Source organism: Athene cunicularia (assembly GCF_003259725.1).
Source record: "Athene cunicularia isolate RWA chromosome Z unlocalized genomic scaffold, athCun1 chrZ_part1, whole genome shotgun sequence".
NCBI lineage: Eukaryota > Metazoa > Chordata > Aves > Strigiformes > Strigidae > Athene > Athene cunicularia.
Genome location: NW_020799142.1, coordinates 23,396,085 through 23,415,748, shown reverse-complemented (window position 1 = coordinate 23,415,748; position 19,664 = coordinate 23,396,085). Strand labels below are relative to the sequence as shown.

Below are 19,664 nucleotides of genomic sequence, written 5' to 3'. Positions count from 1 at the left end.
ACACTTCCTCTGGCTTGCCACCAACTCTGTGTCATGGGTTAAAGAAAAAAAAAGGAGAGATTTGTCAAAACAGTGGTGGTTTAGAGGATAGGGTCTTGTCACCAATACATTTACTGTTTAATAGCTTGCAGGAATAGTCCTTGAGCTATGTGGTTTTTTTCTAAGTACCAGGTTCAGTGTTCAAAGAGGACAAACATCTTTTATTAACTGAATAAAGTTATTTGGGAGCTCCAAGCAATCCTTACCAAAAACTGCTACCCAGTCTCTGCATTGTCCCTAAAGCATGAAGGCTTAGAAACCACTACTTAAAGCAACCTGCACAGCAAGTGAGAAAATACTGAGCACATGAAACACTTTTGGAAGTTGAAATAAGACACAGGATAGCTTCATCTATCAATTAAGTTTTACATTTTTATTACATAATATATAAACACCACTTACTTTAAAAAAAGCAAAGAATGACAGGTCTAGTTTAGCAGAACATGGTATGGACTGGCACTAAATAGAAATACCATGGATCTGATTCAGCAGGTGGAAGAGGTGTGAAGTTCACTGCCAGTCCAGGGCAGATTAAATGAGTGTTAAACCCATATTCAGTCCTGTCACTGAATACTGTCTATCAGATTAAGTTGTCTGTACTTCAATCCTTTGTAATAAAGGATCCTTAAAAAGGATTCTACAATTATTTTGTTAAAAAAAAAAGGTAGCTGCTTACTGTTTTATCTATTATAGATCTCTAAATCATCTTATTAAATCAAGCATTCACCAGTAAATGCTTCAACAGAAGTGCAATTAAATACAGACAAAACCAATAGAGGCCACTCATGAGTAGGTGAGGTTTTCATTTTGCTAAGTTGAGAATTTGATTGCAAAATCTCCTACTGAGCCCTAAACCAGATTGTATGTAGGGCCTGACAACATGGCTGTTTAGTCTCAGCATTCAGAATACAGAATGACTGGCATCTTCAAGAGGTATGCACCCTGATCAGACTAATCAGTCTCCATTAAAACATTACAGCACACAAATAAGCAGGGGTCAGGGTTTTTACATAAATTTGTATATGCAGGTATTCAAGGACACTTTCAATACCTAAACCTCTGATCTAACACAGTGGTAAAGTCCTAGGAAGTTATAAATTAGTGTTAATGGCATTGGTGGGGTGGTAGGTTATTTTACTCTTAACAGCATATTGACTAGTGTACTAGACAGAGGCACATAAACCATCCTTAACTGGTTCTAGATGGATTAGGCATAACTAAAACACCATAGTCTCTGTGCAGCCAACTTCCTAAAGAAAGATTAGTCTTTTGAATCTTTACTTTTAGACGAGTTTTGCAGATTTTAGCTTATTAAAAACTTTATTCTGATAGTTCCTGAACTTACCAAATTTTTAAAGAATATTTGCTTTGGTTTTCCCCTTCTGGTCTGCAATCCTGATAACTCAGATTGTGTAACTAAATCTGCAGCAGACTTAAAAGGTGAAATGTACACAAACAGTGATAGCTTATTCAAAGAAGTTCCATCAGTATCACATTTTCCTGGAATTGAATGGTGTGATCAAATCAGTTTACTCTAAATTCAGGTTTGGAGTGGATACAATTAAGTAGTAGAAGGAAAAAAATCCTTTATCCACTTCCTCTACCTATAAAGATCAGTTTACATTTTGAGGTTGGCAATAAATACACCAATTGGCAGCACAGGAGAACATTTCCATTAGACCTGAGAACATCTGTTACAGAAGTCTCTTCAATCAAAAGCAGTTTGAAGAAAACTCACTTTTGGAAATGTACCTGTAGTACACAGGACAAAACCCATTTGTTTCAAGTCATGTAACAGAAGAGTTCCTGTTGTAGGAGTCTTCTTTTTTGTCAGATTCTGCCCCCTTATCTATGTGATTATCAGCACAAACTTTCAAAGTCAGTCATAGTTCACAGTTTCTCTAAAACATCTAAAAAGTCACTTCCTTTTCTATGATCAGTTTCTTCCCTATTATCAACTTGCTTAGCTAACACATAATCAGAGGCATGTAAAATTAATTAGTTGCCAATTAAATATCAGTAAAATTGAGCATAGGATTGGAAATTTAAACTTTATGGTAAAGTTAAAAAAAAACATACATGGAAAACTGAGTGACATACAGGTATTAACTTGTGCTCCAAGCACCCACCTAAAGAAACTCAGAACCTAAAATTCCAAACCATTCAACTCAATAAGGCCAAATATCTTTCTTAATGATAGCCACTTACATATATGCTACTGTGACTGAACACTTGCTAGCCAGCTAATCCATTCAGTGAAGGAGTGTATCTTCCTTCGTCATGTTTCCTTTTGTTTGTATATGCCTATTAAAGGGCTCAAGAAAACCCTTGGGTTTCAAGTCCCTCTCTAGCCAAGGAGAAGGGTAAGAGCTACCTCATTCAAGGTGTGACTAAGCCAGACTTTTACTTTTTATGTAAATCTACAAAGTAGAAAAAATACTAAAAGAGAAAAAAAAAATGTCACAAGTTGTATGAAACTACAAAGTTGTAAAATTTTTGAGAAGCATACAAAAGGTTTGTATTTCCATTTCTATTACATCAACATCAGGATTTTCCAAAATCTATATATCCTTGCTAGATTGACAGCCAACGGTTCTACAAAAGTATACGTATGAAGGTGTTCAGGTTCATCAGTCCCAGACTGTTACTAAAAAACTGTACATCTGAATATTTAATGCTACTGACTTAATACTTGAATCCATCTACCTGTGTTTAAAAAGATATTCTTTCATGTTTGCCTTACAGGTTAAAATGTCAATTTTCACTGAAGTTAGAGGTAAGACTTCAGATATATTTCTTTTACATCAGATGCAAATAGAGCTTAAATATGAGGCTAAGGTTTCACCAACCCAAAGGAATGAAAAACTGATCAAAACTTCCTTCAAATACTCTTGCATCCAAAAAGGCCAGCTTCCAACGTAATGCAGCATGGTGATGTGCTGTCTATCTCCAGGAGTTCTCCCTCTGGATCCAGCATTGTTTCAGCAGAAGAAACTAGGGTCCTTCATTCTTCCAGCAGAACAGTGCACAGTGCATCCTCTGTATCAATCATTATTGAAGCTATCGCCCCATCATTGAACTCAAAAGATGTTCCTCCATCTACAACCATACATGCGTCCCAACAACGGGAACGAACACAGACTCTGCAAAACACAAAAAAATAAGTTGTTGGGGTTTTTTTTAAACTGTTATGTGAAAAGTATTTCACACAAGCACCTACCTGAACAATAAGACTGGTTCTTGGACATGCAGGGGTCAGTAAAAGCTTAATCAGACAGGAGCACACTTAGAAGAATTTAGCATGATACTAAGCCCTAGAATCTCCCACCCTATCAGTACTTTGTATATACTTAGCAAAGAGCCCAGAGAGGATTTAAAGACTTGCTCAAATGAAGACTATTGCTCCAAGAGTCTGAGAACAGCCTACAACATAACACTTGATATCGAAAGCTGCAAAAAATTTAGGTGTATTTTTTAAAAAAAGCTACTGATGACCCCATTTAATAGTGATTTTCTTAATCTTTCATAGAAAAGTTTTCAATTAATTTGTGATACTAATGTATGGTCTTCATGTTAAGTGGAATATTCAGTTTCAACTAGCAATGCTTGAGATTCAAATAATATGGATACTAATAGTCTATTTTGTTACATGAAACATTCACAGAGAGAAGGGAAAGTAATTTAAGACACAAAGTTGAAGGTCTCCAAACTTTTTTCATATTGCTAAGTAGGAACCAATAGTTATGCCAGAGCAGCTGCAAGACTGCAGGCTCACATGGATGGACTTGATTGTTTCTGACTTAGGTCTTAGTCAAGACGAAGTTCTGATCTCCAAAATTTATTCAACAATTATCCAGTGACTTAGTTTTCAGGAAGACACATGTTTAACAAATACTAAAAAACCTGGAAGCACAGCCACAGTGTTAAAGCTTAATTGGCCTGTGCATCACTAAAACACAGCCAAATCTCGACACCAAGGAATGTGGAGGCATGTACCACTCCATTTCACTCTGGGCAGCTATTATGTCAAAAAAGATAAAGAATAGCAATGGAGGGATGTCTAATATCAAGAGCTAAGGATTCACTGTGACATCAAATTCTACTTTAAAAAGGAAAAACGGACAGATATCCCTCATAGGTATGTAGACATTTATAGCTCCAAAGTAGTTTTTATAATATATATCATGCAGAGGACTCCAGATTAGACAAGATGTAGTCCTGCAGAACCCATGGATGAAAATGCAGTTACTTGCGCCTATTTTAATTTCTCCTCTTACCAACTCTTAAAATTTACTCACCCTTGAGAACTCCCAGATCCAAATGACTTAGAAACAGTAAATGTTTCAAGACATGACACATACACAGTGGGCATCTAATATTGTAATATTTAGTCCCAGTAGCCAGAGATGTCCTTTAATACTAGGTTATAAAATATTGTTCTAAAAATGATGTGGCTGAAAAGAAGCAGAATTGCATCTCCTTTGAGTCAGAGCTCCTTTAGACGTTTATTTTGATATAAAAGGTTGAATTAACAATACTGAGATATTGTATTGTTCTCAACATAGTTATTCTGAACATATAACTAACAGTTGTGTGTGTTTATATTTAATTGTGGCAAGCTCCAGAAAAATCACAGAATCATTTAGGTTGGAAATACTGAGTCCAACCATTAACCTAAAACTGCCAAGTCCACCACAAAACCATGTCCCTAATTGCCACATCTACAGGTCTTTTAAATACCTCCAGGGACAGCGAACCACTGCCCTGGACAGCCTGTTGCAGTGCATGACAACCCTTTCAGTGAAGAAATTCTTCCTGATATCTAAATATCCCCTAGTACAAATGCCCTAAGTTAAAATGACTGAATTATCAAATAATTTGGGTTGGAAGGACATCTAGTTCAACCTTCAACTCAAAGCAGGCCTTACTTCAAAGACAGATTAGGTTGTTTAGGGCCTTGCCCGGCCAAATTTTGAGTATCTCCAAAGTCAGTGATAGAAGAATCTCTGGGCAACCTTTTCTACTGCCTGACCACTCTTACTGTGAATTTTTTCCCTTTTATATCAGAATCCTGCATCCTATCAAATCATGGCTGTTGGCTCATATTCTGCTCTGAAAAGAGTTTTTAACTCATTCTCCTCTGTAACCATCATTGGTAGCTGAAGACAGCAACTGGATCCGCCCTGCTTAGTCTTGTCTTCTCCAGACTAAATAAAAGCACAGTTTGAGTAGCTCCTTTATACACCACGTGTTTTGGCCCTGTAATCATCTCAGTGGCCCCTTCCTGAATTCACTCCAGTTTGTCAGTGCCTGTGTCTCATACTGAGGGAAATGGCACACACCCAAAGCTGGGCACAGTGAGATTCTTTTATTCTATAAGATTGTGTATGGATTAAACATTAAAAAGGCATTACACAGCTTGGAAACATTTTCTTCCTGTTATTCCGAGAACAATACTCAGGCCCCTCAAAACACAAACTGGATGTTGAAACACTTCAAGGGGAGCCCCTGGATTACTCATATTTTGACAAATACACAGAATGAAATAACTCTTCAGCGACTGCTACAGCCAACACTTACTTTGAAGAGAAGCCACGCTGCCGGCTACTTGAGAAAACTCTATTTACAATAGGTTCTCTAATACTGAAAAACATCTTTGGTTCTTCTGGACTGTAGAGCAGGGACTCATTGTAATCATTTGTTACTGTAAATAGAGAAATCAGCCATTACTTTTTGCAGAGAAAATTAAGTTATTCTCAGAAACACATTCCTCCAGGAAAGAACACCTTCTCTATTGAGAGGAAATATTGAGTCTTGCCAGATGTTTAATAGCTTTCACCTGAAAAAAAAAAAATTAATTTTACAGAAATCTCCTTTCAGTTCTATTTCATGATTAACACTCAACAGTTCTCTTTAGGTGAATAAGTGTCTCAAACCTTTGGAGAAACCAAATTCTCCTGAAGATCTATACCTACAAAAGTCTAAATAAGTGCTTTCATATCAAGTCAGACATTTCTCATCAAATGTGTCTAAATAAAGTTTGTAACAAAGACTAGTATTAAAAGAGTGCTAAAATACTGAAATTGGTGTTAACTATTAGGAATCCAAACAAAATGAACTGGTCAAAATTAAGATACCTTAAAGAAATCTTGCCATTTTCACTAACCTTTTTGTACTAGTTCCGCATTCAATGGCGTATTCAAACTTCCATGCTTTTTAGCTGTTGAGCCAAGAGAAAGAGCCCCAGTTAGGTAGGTGTATCTTTATATAAACTTGGCCAGTAATACCACACTGTTCACTCACCAATTTTAAGGATCTCTTCAACAGCTTGATGTGCTATCTTGTTAATATTATAGGACCTAGACAGAGAAGTAGAAGTCTTGTTTGCTAGGAAATAAAACTTAGGATAAAACCAAAACAAAAATAAGCCAAAAAAATCCTGCATACAGATGAAAAACTATGTTCAACATCAGGAAGAAAAAAAATGCTATTAAGTGAGAGCTGACACCAGTTTCTTTTAAAAAATGCCTTAAATTAACTCTTGGTTTGATATATATCTGTAGCTTTGTAAACCTTAATAATCCCTTAAGTGAAGTCTTCAGGAAAGAAATTAATGATGCACAGGATGTACTCTCCTTATCAATAATCCTTCTGCTTTAAAATTCCAATAACTGCTGATGTAAGTCTGCATTAAAAAAAAAATGAAGCACGATAGTTCTACAGATTGAGTGTGTTCTTTTCTTATCCCTCCTATCTACCTCTTGCTAATTAATTCCTTCTGTTAGTTCTCATTTATGGTCCAAACACTTCTTTATAAATATTATGGCTCTTACTCCACACCCTAAGATGTGGGCTTGAATTTCACAAGAATCAGTGTATGCAGAAAAGGAACAGTCAGATCAGACACTTTTGCATTTGCCACATTTAGATGCACAACAATTCAGCATAAAGCCTTGGTCTGAACGAAGTCTAAACTCCAGTAAAGTCTCTCTCCTGTGCTCAGGCTCAAAAGGGATTAGGTACTAATTACAGCCTCCATGCAGCAGTACTGTGAACATCTCACCTGCCCAGCTCTCAATACAGCTTAAAATCCTCAGTCCAGCACTTGCAGTAGAACACCTCAGACTGCAACAGACACCCACTCTACATCTAAGAGACTACAGAGCTGCTGAGGGTGGTTGTCCAAGGCTCTATTACACTCACTGCCTACCTGCAGGCCTGAGCACATGCTAGCAAGAAACTGAGATGCACAGTTTGAAACTGTTCTCTTTCTCAACTAGATATCCTTTTATGCAAGTTTTGGCAGCTGAAGGAAGTATTTGGACATTTAAATGGTTCTCAGTCTGAGAAGGTCTGAAATTCCTGGAGAGCCCCTAAACCACAGGCTAAGAAAGATCACTCCACTGAGGAGTGATCTTGGCCTCAGTTTAGAGAAGTCCAGCAGTACACACTGGTTAGAGCAATGGAGATGGGCAATCCTGGAGTTTGGTCCCTAATTCTAGGATTGCTCAGTATAGTGTATAAACAAATGATATGCATAAGAACAGCTTTGAACTAAGACTGTACATTCCTAAGGTACTGAATGCTAGGAAAGTTCCTCTAGCAGGTCTGCCAATTTAATCCTTGGCAGCCTCCAGAACTAAGTTATACTGACTGAATACAAAATTCTGAATTACAATGAAGAGTAAAACCCAGTAACCATGGTTACAGCATGAATATTCATTTTTGGATTTAATTAAAAGCTTCAGTTTTAGTTCATCTTAGCTTGCCACATGAATCCAGGGCCTGTTGTACAACTTTAAACTATAAGCAGTCAGATTTCCAAATGAAAAAGGCTCTCACTGTATATGTCTCCCACATCTCAAAACTAAATTGATTAGATTTAAATACAGTACTGCAGCTTGTTTAAACTGAAGTTAAGATAATTTACCCCTTTGATTAAGCTAGCACAGCTCTGCTTAGATATGCCCGCCTTTGTTTAGGGGGAACATTTTGTCAAAGAGACTGTGCCCTTTCAATTAAGTTTGAAAGAGGCAAGAGGCTTGGAAACAGAATGGACAATAGATGTGCCAGAGAACACTGTATCTAAGTACATGTTTTCCCATTCTTCTTAAAACTTAGATTTTTATAACTTTTCTAAGCTACTTCATCTAAGCATTTTAATTTTAGCCAACAAGAGTAGTTCAGAGATCCCACTGATATGCTCTGCAAGTCAGAGCAGAATCTTTCCCTCACCACTCCCAACCATTCACCTCCACGTGTGGCATGTAACCTCTTTCACTAAAAATACATGCAAGGTAAGCTTCTGTCTCAATGCCATGGCTCCTCTCCCTTTCAAGACTTCTCTCTATACCTACGAGTGAGGGGTGCTCTGCTCTTCTTATACACCTGAAACAGCTTTGAACCATATCAACAGTGAGAATATTTAGACATAACTGACAGGCACTGACTCATCCATAGCCCAGAAAAGTCTCAGTATGTACAAAACGCTTAAGTAAAATAGGTCCATCTAGCTTATCTGAAGCAATATTTTATATGAAAGCAGCAACATGTACTTACCATGCTTTTGATCCTGTTCCAGTACAGACATTAAGCCCTGAACTCTTCTGTTTTTCCCAAGGACCATCATCAACTGATATCTCATAATAGGAGGCCCTATGAAGCGAGAATTTAAAACTGGGTTTGCAGGACTTAAAGTTCTCCCTGAATAAGACAGAACACACAGCCTTATCAGGCACATAAAAATTTAGATGGGCTAGTTTAAAATCTGGATGACAATTTCACAGGCTTTGCACAGTGTTTCCAATTTAGCAGCCACTTTTGATTCACTGTTTTATAGCAGTTCTTATAATGAACAAAAGTGATTTGCAGCATGAACTTTCAGGCAGTTTTTCTGCAGCCACTTTTCATATTAAATTATGCACAAAGAACTCTGTGGTTCATCTGAGAACAGCTCTATATACAAGCAGGGTTTGCTGGAACAAATGAAACTGTATACAAATACATTACCTTCCTTGCATAATTGTCAAACTACAAAAAAAACCCGTTTATGCTGTAATTGTCTCATAAAATTAAATCAGGGAACACTAAGAGGTAAGACACTCCAATGTCAGTAATAGCACGGGTTCAAGCTGAATTCTTGATCAATTCATTAATTAAAAATCCGCTGTGATTCTTCAAGAACAGTTTTAGTTTTACAACAGTCAGCACACATTTCCCTCCAGGGCAAATTCTTCCTAGAACTCAAATGTACTAAGTCTTGGGGCACAATCATCACTCTTCATGGTGTTATTCATATACCAGGTGATTCCTAATGTTGGGCCCAGAAAGACCAGTCTCACTCTGTAAACTTCAGAACATCCAAGGGTATATTCAGGTACGAATGTTGTTCATAGTGTCTAATTCAAATGGTATGATATAGTCCTCTGATTAATAGATACTCTCCTAGAAAAACACCACATTCACGGTGTTCAATATCACTGAGTTTCATCTTTCTTAGTAAAAGGAGCTTACTGAGCTGTTTAGGTGATGAATGTTTCAGTTTGGATCACCTAGGAATGCACCTCTTTAATATTTGGTGTCAAAGAGTTTAGACTCTAAGTAAGGGCATTTTGTGTACTCAACTCTTGAGAAGATGGGAAAATGAAAGAAATGGAAGCAAATTAAGAACACAGGTGCATAGCTTGATTCAGTTTAAGATAATTTTTGCAAGCTGGGTATGAAAAGTTTCTTTTTTTTGTCTTCAATTTCATTGTTTTCTTAACTGACATGCAGAATAACTGCTTGGAAGAAGCACCTAGAGTCATTTTGTCTTAATATACATCAGACATGTATTTGAACCTTACAGAAGATTCATCTGTGTGACATCATCATTTAAGTCTTCGAGTGTGAAGTCGTATTAACACAATATTACTAGAGATTTGTTCCTACAAGCTTTGTGTTCCTCAATGCTCTTGAAATATACCAGAATCAAAGAGCACAATTTATTTGTGACATGCAGTAGAAGGCTATTGTAAAGTGTTGGAAGCAGCTTTGTGTTTTTCTATCACTGTATGTTAAAGAAACTTTTAAAAATCTTTCTGAAAATTAGGTTTGATTTAGTGGAGAGCAAAATTTGTATCTCTTTGAGACCAATTCCTTCTGCCAGTCTGAGGCTGCAGTCCAGATGGAAGATAAAGCACTCATGGAACATTTATACTGTTTCCAGTAGCAATCACAGTGTCCCAGGCACTGTACAAACACAAGAAAATGTTACACTCTGAGGTTTAAAAAAAACCCCAACAGAATAAGGGGGAAAAGGGATATGAAACACAAGTAAAAATTTGGCCAAATCCTGATCAAGGATCATGTTTTAACTCCTTTCCCACAGCCCCAAATCACATTCCCCACATCCTTTTAATGTTATCTTGTTATAATTTGGCTGGCTGAAATACATTGATCTTCAGGACGTCAAAGGTATCCTGGATAATACAGTAGCAGGATTTGATACAAACTTGTTTCTTAATACAAGGAAATAAGTGTTTTCCCACAATAACAAAGCTTCTGTCAAAGGCAGGCTGATACCTTTGCCTCTAATGACCCAGAGGCAGAGAAAGGAGTACTTGGGTCATGCTAAAAGCTTATGAAAAGATATTTAAGAAGAGATGGAAGAGAGGAGGCAGTTTAAGGACAGATATTTAAATCTTCAATCCACTGTAAAGACAGTAACTGAAGGCATCTGGTTACATAATAACTAATCTGAAAAGCAGTAAAACAATGAAGCAGAAAGAAAACAGATGGGAGTAATGAGGGAATGGCCAGACAGGAAGGTGGAAAAACTGAAAGTAACATCATTGCACTTACATCTCTGAAAATACACTTTGTAATCAAAAATACAATGTGTTATATGTTCACAGACTAGAACTGAAATTTGACAGCAGACATCCCAGCGCTCATTTGTCCAGTGCAATGTCATAAAAATAAATTAAGTCAATTGTGCCTTGCTTCAAGAACAAACAATTAAACATACCTGGATGAAAGAGATTCCCCAATGAAGACTTCATTGAGTGCTCTCACTGGTAAAAGATGTGGACCAGAAATGTCAGATCCTGCAGATATGGAACATAACAGTTTTCAATAATGGCTCTAAAAAGCGAAATTTTCAAAACCAATCCACAACTCATCGGAGGACACACTCTGCTGCTTGGGTTTGTATTCTAGATCTAGTGCTCTATTTTCTTCAAGGACTCAATTATTCACTGACTTAGTCTGTAGTCAGTCACTGCCCTTCATTAGAAGCTATAAATATTTGAACCAAGGTCAATAAGACAATGACACTTAAGGTCAGCTATTGCTTTCCCTGAAAACTCATGGGCAACCAGACAGATGGAAGCCTTCTCTTCTATCAATTCTTCCAGCCTAGTTAAATTCACTGACAGTGGCTTAACAGACATTTCTGATAAAGTTCAAAGAATCAGACTTTATACCACAGGGTAGTTAAGGGGGATTAACAAATTGTTTATGTTGACTAAGGACTCTCAGTGAGGAAATGCAGTGCTAGACACAGGTGAAGGACAGAATCATGCATCTTCCATCCATGACAAAGAAAACAGCTGAAGGTGTCTGATGACCAAAGAACTACCCAGACAGAGATTATCACTACTAATTTTTCATTTGCTTGCTGTCAGTCTGTGATCAGCTTTTTCAACTGTGAAGTAATCCACCTCAAATTCAGCACAAGCACTCTCTCTTGCGCGCACACACACACACACACACACTTCTAGTGTGGTGAAGCTAAATGTATGGTAAGATGTTCATGTCTGTAGTAACCCTAGAAGACAGCACTTTAAAAACACTCAGGTATTTTGCCAGCAGATAATACTATTTTAAAACATCTCTAACAATACTGAAAACCTGTTTTAAGTGTACAGTCCAGAATAAACATATAGAAAGAAAAAATACTCCCTTCTAAAAAAACCTCAATCTGGATGATCAGCTAATGAGAGATGTCTCTCCCTGCCTCTCAAATGCCAGACTTCAAATACTTCAACTCTTACAAATCTTTATCTCCTATTCCAAGCTATCATAGCAAAATTATTATATTCTTGTCAGATTTTCACCTACTTTGATCCTGGAATCTTTCATTTATGTGAGCCCTGCTGTGTTGCTCTTGGCTCAGCTGCTGTTCATGTAAATCTACAGGGGTTGGGTTAATACCAGTTCCTTCAAGATACAGTCGGATTCTTTGTCGCCACTGCCACCTTAGAGAGGAGAAAGAAGTTGGTATCAGTAGCTGAAATACTTATTACAGAATTAGACAGGATCAGAGAGTATTAACTCTCAAAGAAGAGTATCAAGTTAAATATATTGAAAGTCACATTTCAAGTTTTATAGCTTCCACTGTAATTTCCGAATTTAGAAAGCTAATCATAATAAAATGTAAATACATTACACTTACCAATTTGCTACCTAATGTTTTTTGTATGTGTAAAATAAGAGGACACTGGCCAAAGCTAGTCCACAAACATTAAAGATAACTCATATTTTTAGGCATGTGATCCTAACTTATGAATTCACAATTGATGCAATGATTTTGAGAACAACAAGCTCTCAGGAATTTATACAGCAATACATGCTGTAATTTTACCATCTTTTGTTTGTATTTGTAGATGTTCAGAGAAGCAGCTATATCCACACCTTTGTAAATAAGGGCCACAAGTATCCTCTCATTTTAAAAGCCTCTCCTAGCCTAGGAACTTTAGGATGCTTAAGATGAATTCAAATGAAGAAAGAGACGGATATCTTAAGCTATTACAAGATTCAGATTTTTTTGTTTTTTGCTAGAGGAGGTATCAATTCCTTTTCCCTCTTACTATTTAGAGATTATATAAAACAAAATAGTAATAGTAGTTTTGATTGAGAAAGCAAATCACAACAGAGTGTTAAAAGAACATCTTTTCCCAGTTCATACTGTTGATACCCAGGTGACAACAACCAGTTTATGCTTCCTGAAATTACACCAAGGAACACTTACACTTCATATGATCACATCACCAGTTTTACCTCGTCATCCTTGTAGAGCCACATTCAACACACCCTTATTATAACTACTTATCTGCCCTCAAATTCCAAGTATGTTTTTAGGTAGTCAGGCAGACAGCACGCAATGAGTATCACTATGCTAGCCTCCTTACAATACTCATGCTAGAACATGTCGAAACCCCTATAAAATTGAAAACTGGCACTGTACTCCTATTATATCCCTATTCTGAGATACTGTTACACAGTGACCGTCAAAAAAAAAAGCCCCATGGGTAGCCTGATATAGTTTGTCCTTTACAAAGCAATAATGTTGGTTGTTTCATGGGACTACAAGGTAAGTGCTTACACTGACTGTTGTACTGACACTTCCCCTTTTCCAATCTTTGGCACCTCACCATCCCTATGCAACTCTGAGACACCAGAAGCTCTTCCAGACAGGCTGATCCAGTTACCTATTTTAAAGTTTTCTTAGGGCCTATACCTGAGAACTGCCAAGGTCCTTGCTTAGGAATACCAATTCCTATTACTCTCAGAAAATAACCATGGAGATCCTTTCTGTTTCACTCTGGTGAGGCTCCAGCTCCATAATGAGCAACAACAGCAGTGCCAGCAATAAAAATACAACACGGCATCCAACAAAACATCAGAAGTCCCTAGATTATCATGGTTACCTGCATTAGCACTACCAGCTTTACCTAAGCAACTTAGCATGATGGAAAGTTAAAAGTTTCTGTTTTATAAGTCTCAGAATATGTGAGTTGAAAGTACCCTTTCATTTAGCAATACCTACTGAAACCCCTTCAGTTATTTATAATCAATCCTGACGACTGTATTCACCTCATTTCAGAGCTTTTCTACAACACAGTTACATTTCAAGCTAAAAATTAAATTTGCAAACTATAAACAAAACCCAATTGCAATATATTTTCACATGAATGGCTCATTTCTGTTTGATAGTTTTCCATCTAAATGTATTCTGGAATGTTAATACAACACAGAAAAATGTCTCCTTTAAAATAGTTATTACAATACTCTTCCCTAGTCTGTGCTTTAAAATTCAGCTTGCTTCCTTCTTAATTCAAGTGAGATTTTTCTATTTCAAGAATATCTAGTATTGAAAAAATCAAGCTGTCTTAAGCCTAAAGAAAAACTTTGCCTTACACTAAGCTGTTAACAGAATTTAAGCCACTCTAGCTTAATCACCAAAACCCCAGTTGCAATACACTGACCATTTCCTAGGTATATAGGCTTCATCAACTTCTATTAGTATGTCCCATCACTGTACTACATATGCTTTTGAGTGTTAAAATATATAAACCAATACACCCTTTACAAGAATGCAGTTCCTCATTTATGAATTTGCTAATCACAAAAGAAAATCAATTATTCGAGGTCATAACAAAAGCCTTTTTTCTGGAACTGGCAGTCAGTTTTATTCTTTGTCTTCCAATCTCACTCTTGACCACTGGGGAATACAATGGAAGATTGGTGAGGAGGACTGTTAACATGCTCAAGTGACTTGCAGCTGGGGTGTTGAAAAACACATATATGATACTAACTGTTGTTTAGCTTTGTGTGCTTGATGGGTAGAACATCTCCATTTAGATAACAAAGACCTGTGATAGACTCAGAGGCACTTTATCAAACATGCATGAGATTCCTGCCCTGCTGTGCGAATAATTAAAGCACAGCAAAAAACTACACCTGAGAAAATCCCTGATATGTACAGGTAAAAGCAGCCGGTTCAAGATGGTTTTCTTTCTCCTCCTCTTTCTGGCTAGCAAGGACTGAGCTCCGCAGTGTCTGCATCCCTACTTGCATGCCTCTGCCTAGGTGCTGCTCTGGAGATCCCCCAGGTCACAAGGTAACGAGAATAAACTTATTCTTTGCATTTCATCCATGGTTTGTGGCTGCTCCTGCATCCTGCCTGCGTCAGCTCACGCATTCACAAACCCATTTTTCAACATGGTAAACATCTACACACAATTCACAATTTGAGGCATTAAGATTTTACTAAGCTCCTTAGGAATTCTCATGATTAAGTATTTTCCAATCATAGTATGTTTTGGAAAACCAAAGATCAGTGAATCCTACCTGAACTCACCACGATAAAGCTTCTGTAGTGCTTCAGGAAATGAGTGTGTGTATCTCACAGGCAAGCACAAGTGACCCTCTGATCTGGTATCAAAAATGGACAATAAAAATGACAGTATTAAGATTTGGTATCTTTAAAAAATAAAACAAACATCTCTTTCTGTTACATAAAGCTAAGCTACACATTGACCTTTATGAACCTATACTACTCTTACATAATAGCATTATCAGCAATAATACACTTTCAGAGCCTTGCATGTATGTGTGTGAGACATAAGATGTTTCTCCCACATTTCCCCTAAAAGCTGGCTGTTCAGCTAGTAATCCTGAAGGAGTATGTAGGTACTAATATAGTTCCTGTCGCCATAGTTCTAGGCAAGGAATTCAAACTCAATAAACCTTGCAATTTAGAAAGATTTCCTCCTTTTACATGCAAGTTAGTGATACAAGACAGGTAAGCAACATGCCTAAGATCAAAAGAATCTCATGTCAAAGCCAGAGACTAAATACTGCTCCCCTTTCATGAGTGATATTTGATAACTTGAAGGCACTTGTTATTTGAACCTCAGGCCTGATACTGTAGAATATCTATTCACAGCATTTGAAAAGTTTTGGAAGAGGAGTAAGGTATGGAAGAAATTAAAACTTCTAACCACCACTTTCTTACATACTAAGACTAAATTAACCGGTAATATCAAAAGTAGAAACCTAAATCTGGAAATCTCAGCAGACAGCACCTTGGTGAATTCTGAGTTTTACTTGCCATCCATTTGAAAGTTATACCAACCAGGCAGTACTTACACACTGCATCCACCTGCCCAAATCAATCTTACGGCTAGGTGGATGCAGCTTGCATGGAGTTTATAATAGGACAACTAAATGCCATTAATTGGCTGAGAAGACAGCGTCCTCTGAGGAATGATATGGTTTACGTGAAGAAACCAGAACAAACTTATTCATCTGAGGCCCTATCAGATTTCCAATAGGATTCGCCTTCTTCATACAGAAACAAAATTTCTGTGTATTCAGGTACCACACCTGGTTGCTTTTGTTAAGTCCCTTTACCTGTCTGTTCTATACTGCCATCTCTAGCCTAACACTTCTAGCTAGTAATAGAGGTTAACTACTGCAACTGCTGTTACACTGGTGTGTGAAAACAGCTGTTTAACAGAGTCATGCTTATCCAATACTACTTAATGTCCTCTCAGATGAGACAGGATAACTCATTGTGGAAAATCTGCTAATAAAATAACGGGTTCACTTGATATATATACAATCCACTAAAACAGACACTGCTACAGGCATGCCTCATGCATCATGAAAGCAGATGCATATTGTGCCTGATATTAAGTAAAGCATTGTTTTCCCAAGTGTGTTTTTACCTTTCAGGATCAGTATTTACTCCAATAACTGGTTTAAATTTATCAAAGACCTTACTGGCTGCCAACAACATTGTACCATCACCTGCAGAAAAAGCAAAACAAAAGTTAGTTTCATTTCACATTCTAGTATCCCAAACAAAATAGTCTCACAGGTACCACAACATTATCACTAAGTGCTTTTATATGAACAACCTATCAGGTAAGCTGCACAAAAGCTAAAATGGACCACAAAACTACTGACATCTTCAAAGCAGAGTAGTGACAACTGAATCCAAGATGGCAAATGTGATTAGAAAAAGTACAACTTATCTGACAACTATACATGTCCGGGCAACTGAATTTGGCAGAAGCAAGTCTGAAATGAGATTTATGGAAATTTCTGTATACTTATCAGCTAGTAAAAGATATACTTTGAGAAAATAAATTTAGAAAGTATTACTAATCAAAGCAACAGGACACAGGAAACAATAACAAATTTTACTGTGAATCATATGAAAACAATGACTTTATTTCCATCTCAATTGCTCTCCTAGAAGGAACAATTTAAAGGTCTTATTTTGCCCCAAATAGGCAAGCTTGGAAAAAAAGTCTTAGATAAAACTGTTGAAGTAGAAATCTTAAAGTGTCGCTGGTTTCTTCAAATACTGGTACACTTTCCTGTCTGTTAAACAGAAGGACAACTATAATCTGAATTGATCTTTGCACCAAGATCTGAAAACCTTGGATGGTGTATCACTTCCCAGCTACTTGTCTCATCACTGTGACAAATGTTGCCACAGCCAAATTAGCACTTTAATCTCCAACTAGATACTCTAGTCACTGGAATTAAGTGTGAAAGCAAGAAAGAGGGAGTTTGAGCAAAGGGAGGAAAAGGTAGTATGTTAGTCTCCACCTTACATACCAAAACCCAAAGAGTATGGTTTAGGGCTATGCATAATCACATGACATCAAGCATTTTATCCTCTTCAGTTGAAAACTATAGTAAATTCCACAGTTTATACTGTTTCACACAAGATAATTAAACATTTCCAAAGCGGCCATGCACTGGGATCCCTTCCCAGTGTTAAAATTTTAGATACTAGACACAGAAATGATGGTCACAACCACTGCATTTTGTCATATTTTCCAACAATTAGATACACAATCTTTTTTCAAAATGTGCATACCTCCAGACACTTCACACACTGCAAAATATTTTTGAAAAATGTATCTATGAAAATGTACCAAAATACTTTCCTTCCACAAAGTCGTACCTCCTGCTGATATAACAGCATCTGCCCACCGAACAGTCTCTTCATTATATTCTCGACGTTTAACAAGACGGACTTCTATCCTCTCATTCCTATAAAGTGCAGGAAAAGCCTAAATGTATCTTACATTGTTCCTTGTCACATCCTTCTGAAAAACTGACATGTAATTAGGAACTAATTACAGTGGTAAATGGCCGATAAACATCTTTTACTTCTTTTTCATTTGTTTTCAAGAGAATAACATAGTGTGTTAATTAAACTGAGCTAGTTCACATTACAATTGTTTCAGGAATGCATCTGCATCATCCTGTTTTCTGTATTCCTATTTTATTAGAGCTTGTAACACAAAGCTTCCTTTTGTTCTTTTACACAATCTATGGATATTTGCACTGTGTCTGAAATTCTCAACATCCCTATATTCTTACCGTAAACTGTCTACAACATGCTCCACATTTTCTGTATGAATGCGATGCCGCTCCAGCAGACCAGCATAGTTAGATCCCTTCAAGGCAAGCTATAAGACATAAATTGATTTTGTAGAAGTTAATCACTACAGTAAGTGCTCGAGTAATACAAAGAGAAGCTAGAAAAAAAGCATGTATATTATATCCTTTTATAAGCATTCCATTAATTACATCTCTATATACATACCAGTCAGCTTACATTGACTATTTCATTAAATGAGTTACATTGCCATGGCAGTCAAGAATCACAGAACTTTTAAGGCCTCTATACAAATATGCAAATAAGTATGCTACACTGATGTCTATGCCACTTCAGACACTCTGCTTTCCCTGCATCTGCTAAGTAATTTAAACTTTAGGTAAATCTACATAAAATAGTTATCCTAACTATGCTCCAGTCATGTGCTAAAAGCTAGCTAATTACCTTAAGAATTATAAACATTATGCTACAGAGGAAGAGGACAACAGAAAAAGCAACAGGAATGATAATTAAGAAAACAGGAATTTCTGAAATACCTGGAGTATTAACCTTCAACTTGCATTTGAGCTAAAATGGGAGACTGCCAAGTGCTGACAAAGGTGACATTTCCCTTACATCAGAAAAAAAAAAAAAAAAAAAAGACAATCTACCTACTACTTGTGATACTGTCCCCCGGATTATAGAACAGTTTTTCAAACAAATTCACCTCGATAACAAGACAAATAGTATTTAGCAGTTGCATTTCAGCCTCATTGTGCTTGGGAGATGGATAATTTAAATACTTAATCTTGACACACTGTCTAGACTGTGGAAACATTTTGCAGTTCATACAGACAGACTCTTGTGAGCAGGCAGGTGAGACCTGGCTGAAGATTTTTTTTTTTTTTTTTCAAGCAGGCTTCTGTGAAAGTAATTCAGTCACCATCTGTATGCACTCAATCTTCACCTCAGTGTGCTCATCTGGGGCTGGTACTGCCAAATATGTGTTTGCATGGAGATGAAGCAAATAGAAGAAAGAGGGTGAAAAAGATATTAAGTAAAAGGAGTATAAATACATTCACAACAAAACTGATCCTGCTTTAAGCAGCAGGCTAGACTAGATGACCTCCTGAGGCTCCTTCTAGCCTGAATTATTATACAATGATATGGTCGTTACTTCCTTTTCCCTGACCAGTTAAAAATAATTTACCAGCACAGAAACAGAACTTCCCCTAGAGTTTCTGTAGTGAAATTCATCTGTGCCAGAAGCTTTGAAAAGGCACTTCCAGCAGTTTATTCAAGTGCCTTTACTCAAAGTTGGTCACCATTCCAAGAGAAAGTGATGCCAGACAGCCAGATCTAATCCCATTTCCATAGAGACCCACACCACTGAACTCCACAACAAAGGCAAGAGGACTGGCAGAATATGACAATTACAGTTAACTGCAATGCAGCA

At 37.0% G+C, this 19,664-nt stretch overlaps 1 protein-coding gene across 4 annotated transcripts; it reads right to left on the bottom strand.

Annotated features, from left to right (window-relative positions):
* Positions 1-401: 401 nt before the first annotated feature.
* On the bottom strand, positions 402-18,313 carry NADK2 (NAD kinase 2, mitochondrial). 4 transcript variants are annotated; one of them, XM_026865860.1, is made up of 11 exons: positions 18,211-18,313; positions 17,772-17,877; positions 16,536-16,617; positions 15,154-15,237; positions 12,142-12,278; positions 11,048-11,126; positions 8,599-8,742; positions 6,343-6,398; positions 6,206-6,259; positions 5,620-5,743; positions 402-3,182 (listed from the first exon to the last, which is right to left on the bottom strand). In XM_026865860.1, the coding sequence occupies exons 3-11, from the start codon at positions 16,604-16,606 to the stop codon at positions 3,044-3,046; spliced, it is 888 nt and encodes a 295-aa protein (XP_026721661.1). In that variant the 5' UTR covers positions 16,607-16,617; positions 17,772-17,877; positions 18,211-18,313; the 3' UTR covers positions 402-3,043. The 4 variants fall into 4 exon arrangements, with proteins under 4 accessions (XP_026721661.1, XP_026721659.1, XP_026721662.1 ...); XM_026865858.1 differs by having other exon boundaries at positions 17,789-17,877; XM_026865861.1 differs by having other exon boundaries at positions 8,599-8,694; positions 17,789-17,877.
* Positions 18,314-19,664: the final 1,351 nt, after the last annotated feature.

Excerpts from the sequence above, each read along its gene's own strand:
- NADK2 (XM_026865862.1), bottom strand. The coding sequence starts at position 16,606 with ATGTTGTTGGCAGCCAGTAAGGTCTTTGATAAATTTAAACCAGTTATT. Across the intron at positions 8,766-11,043 it reads AATCTCTTTCATCCAGGTAT|GCTGTGTGTTCTGTCTTATT; the intron begins GTTTAATTGTTT and ends GTGCCTGATAAG. Across the intron at positions 5,744-6,205 it reads TGCGGAACTAGTACAAAAAG|TAACAAATGATTACAATGAG; the intron begins GTTAGTGAAAAT and ends CTCTATTTACAG.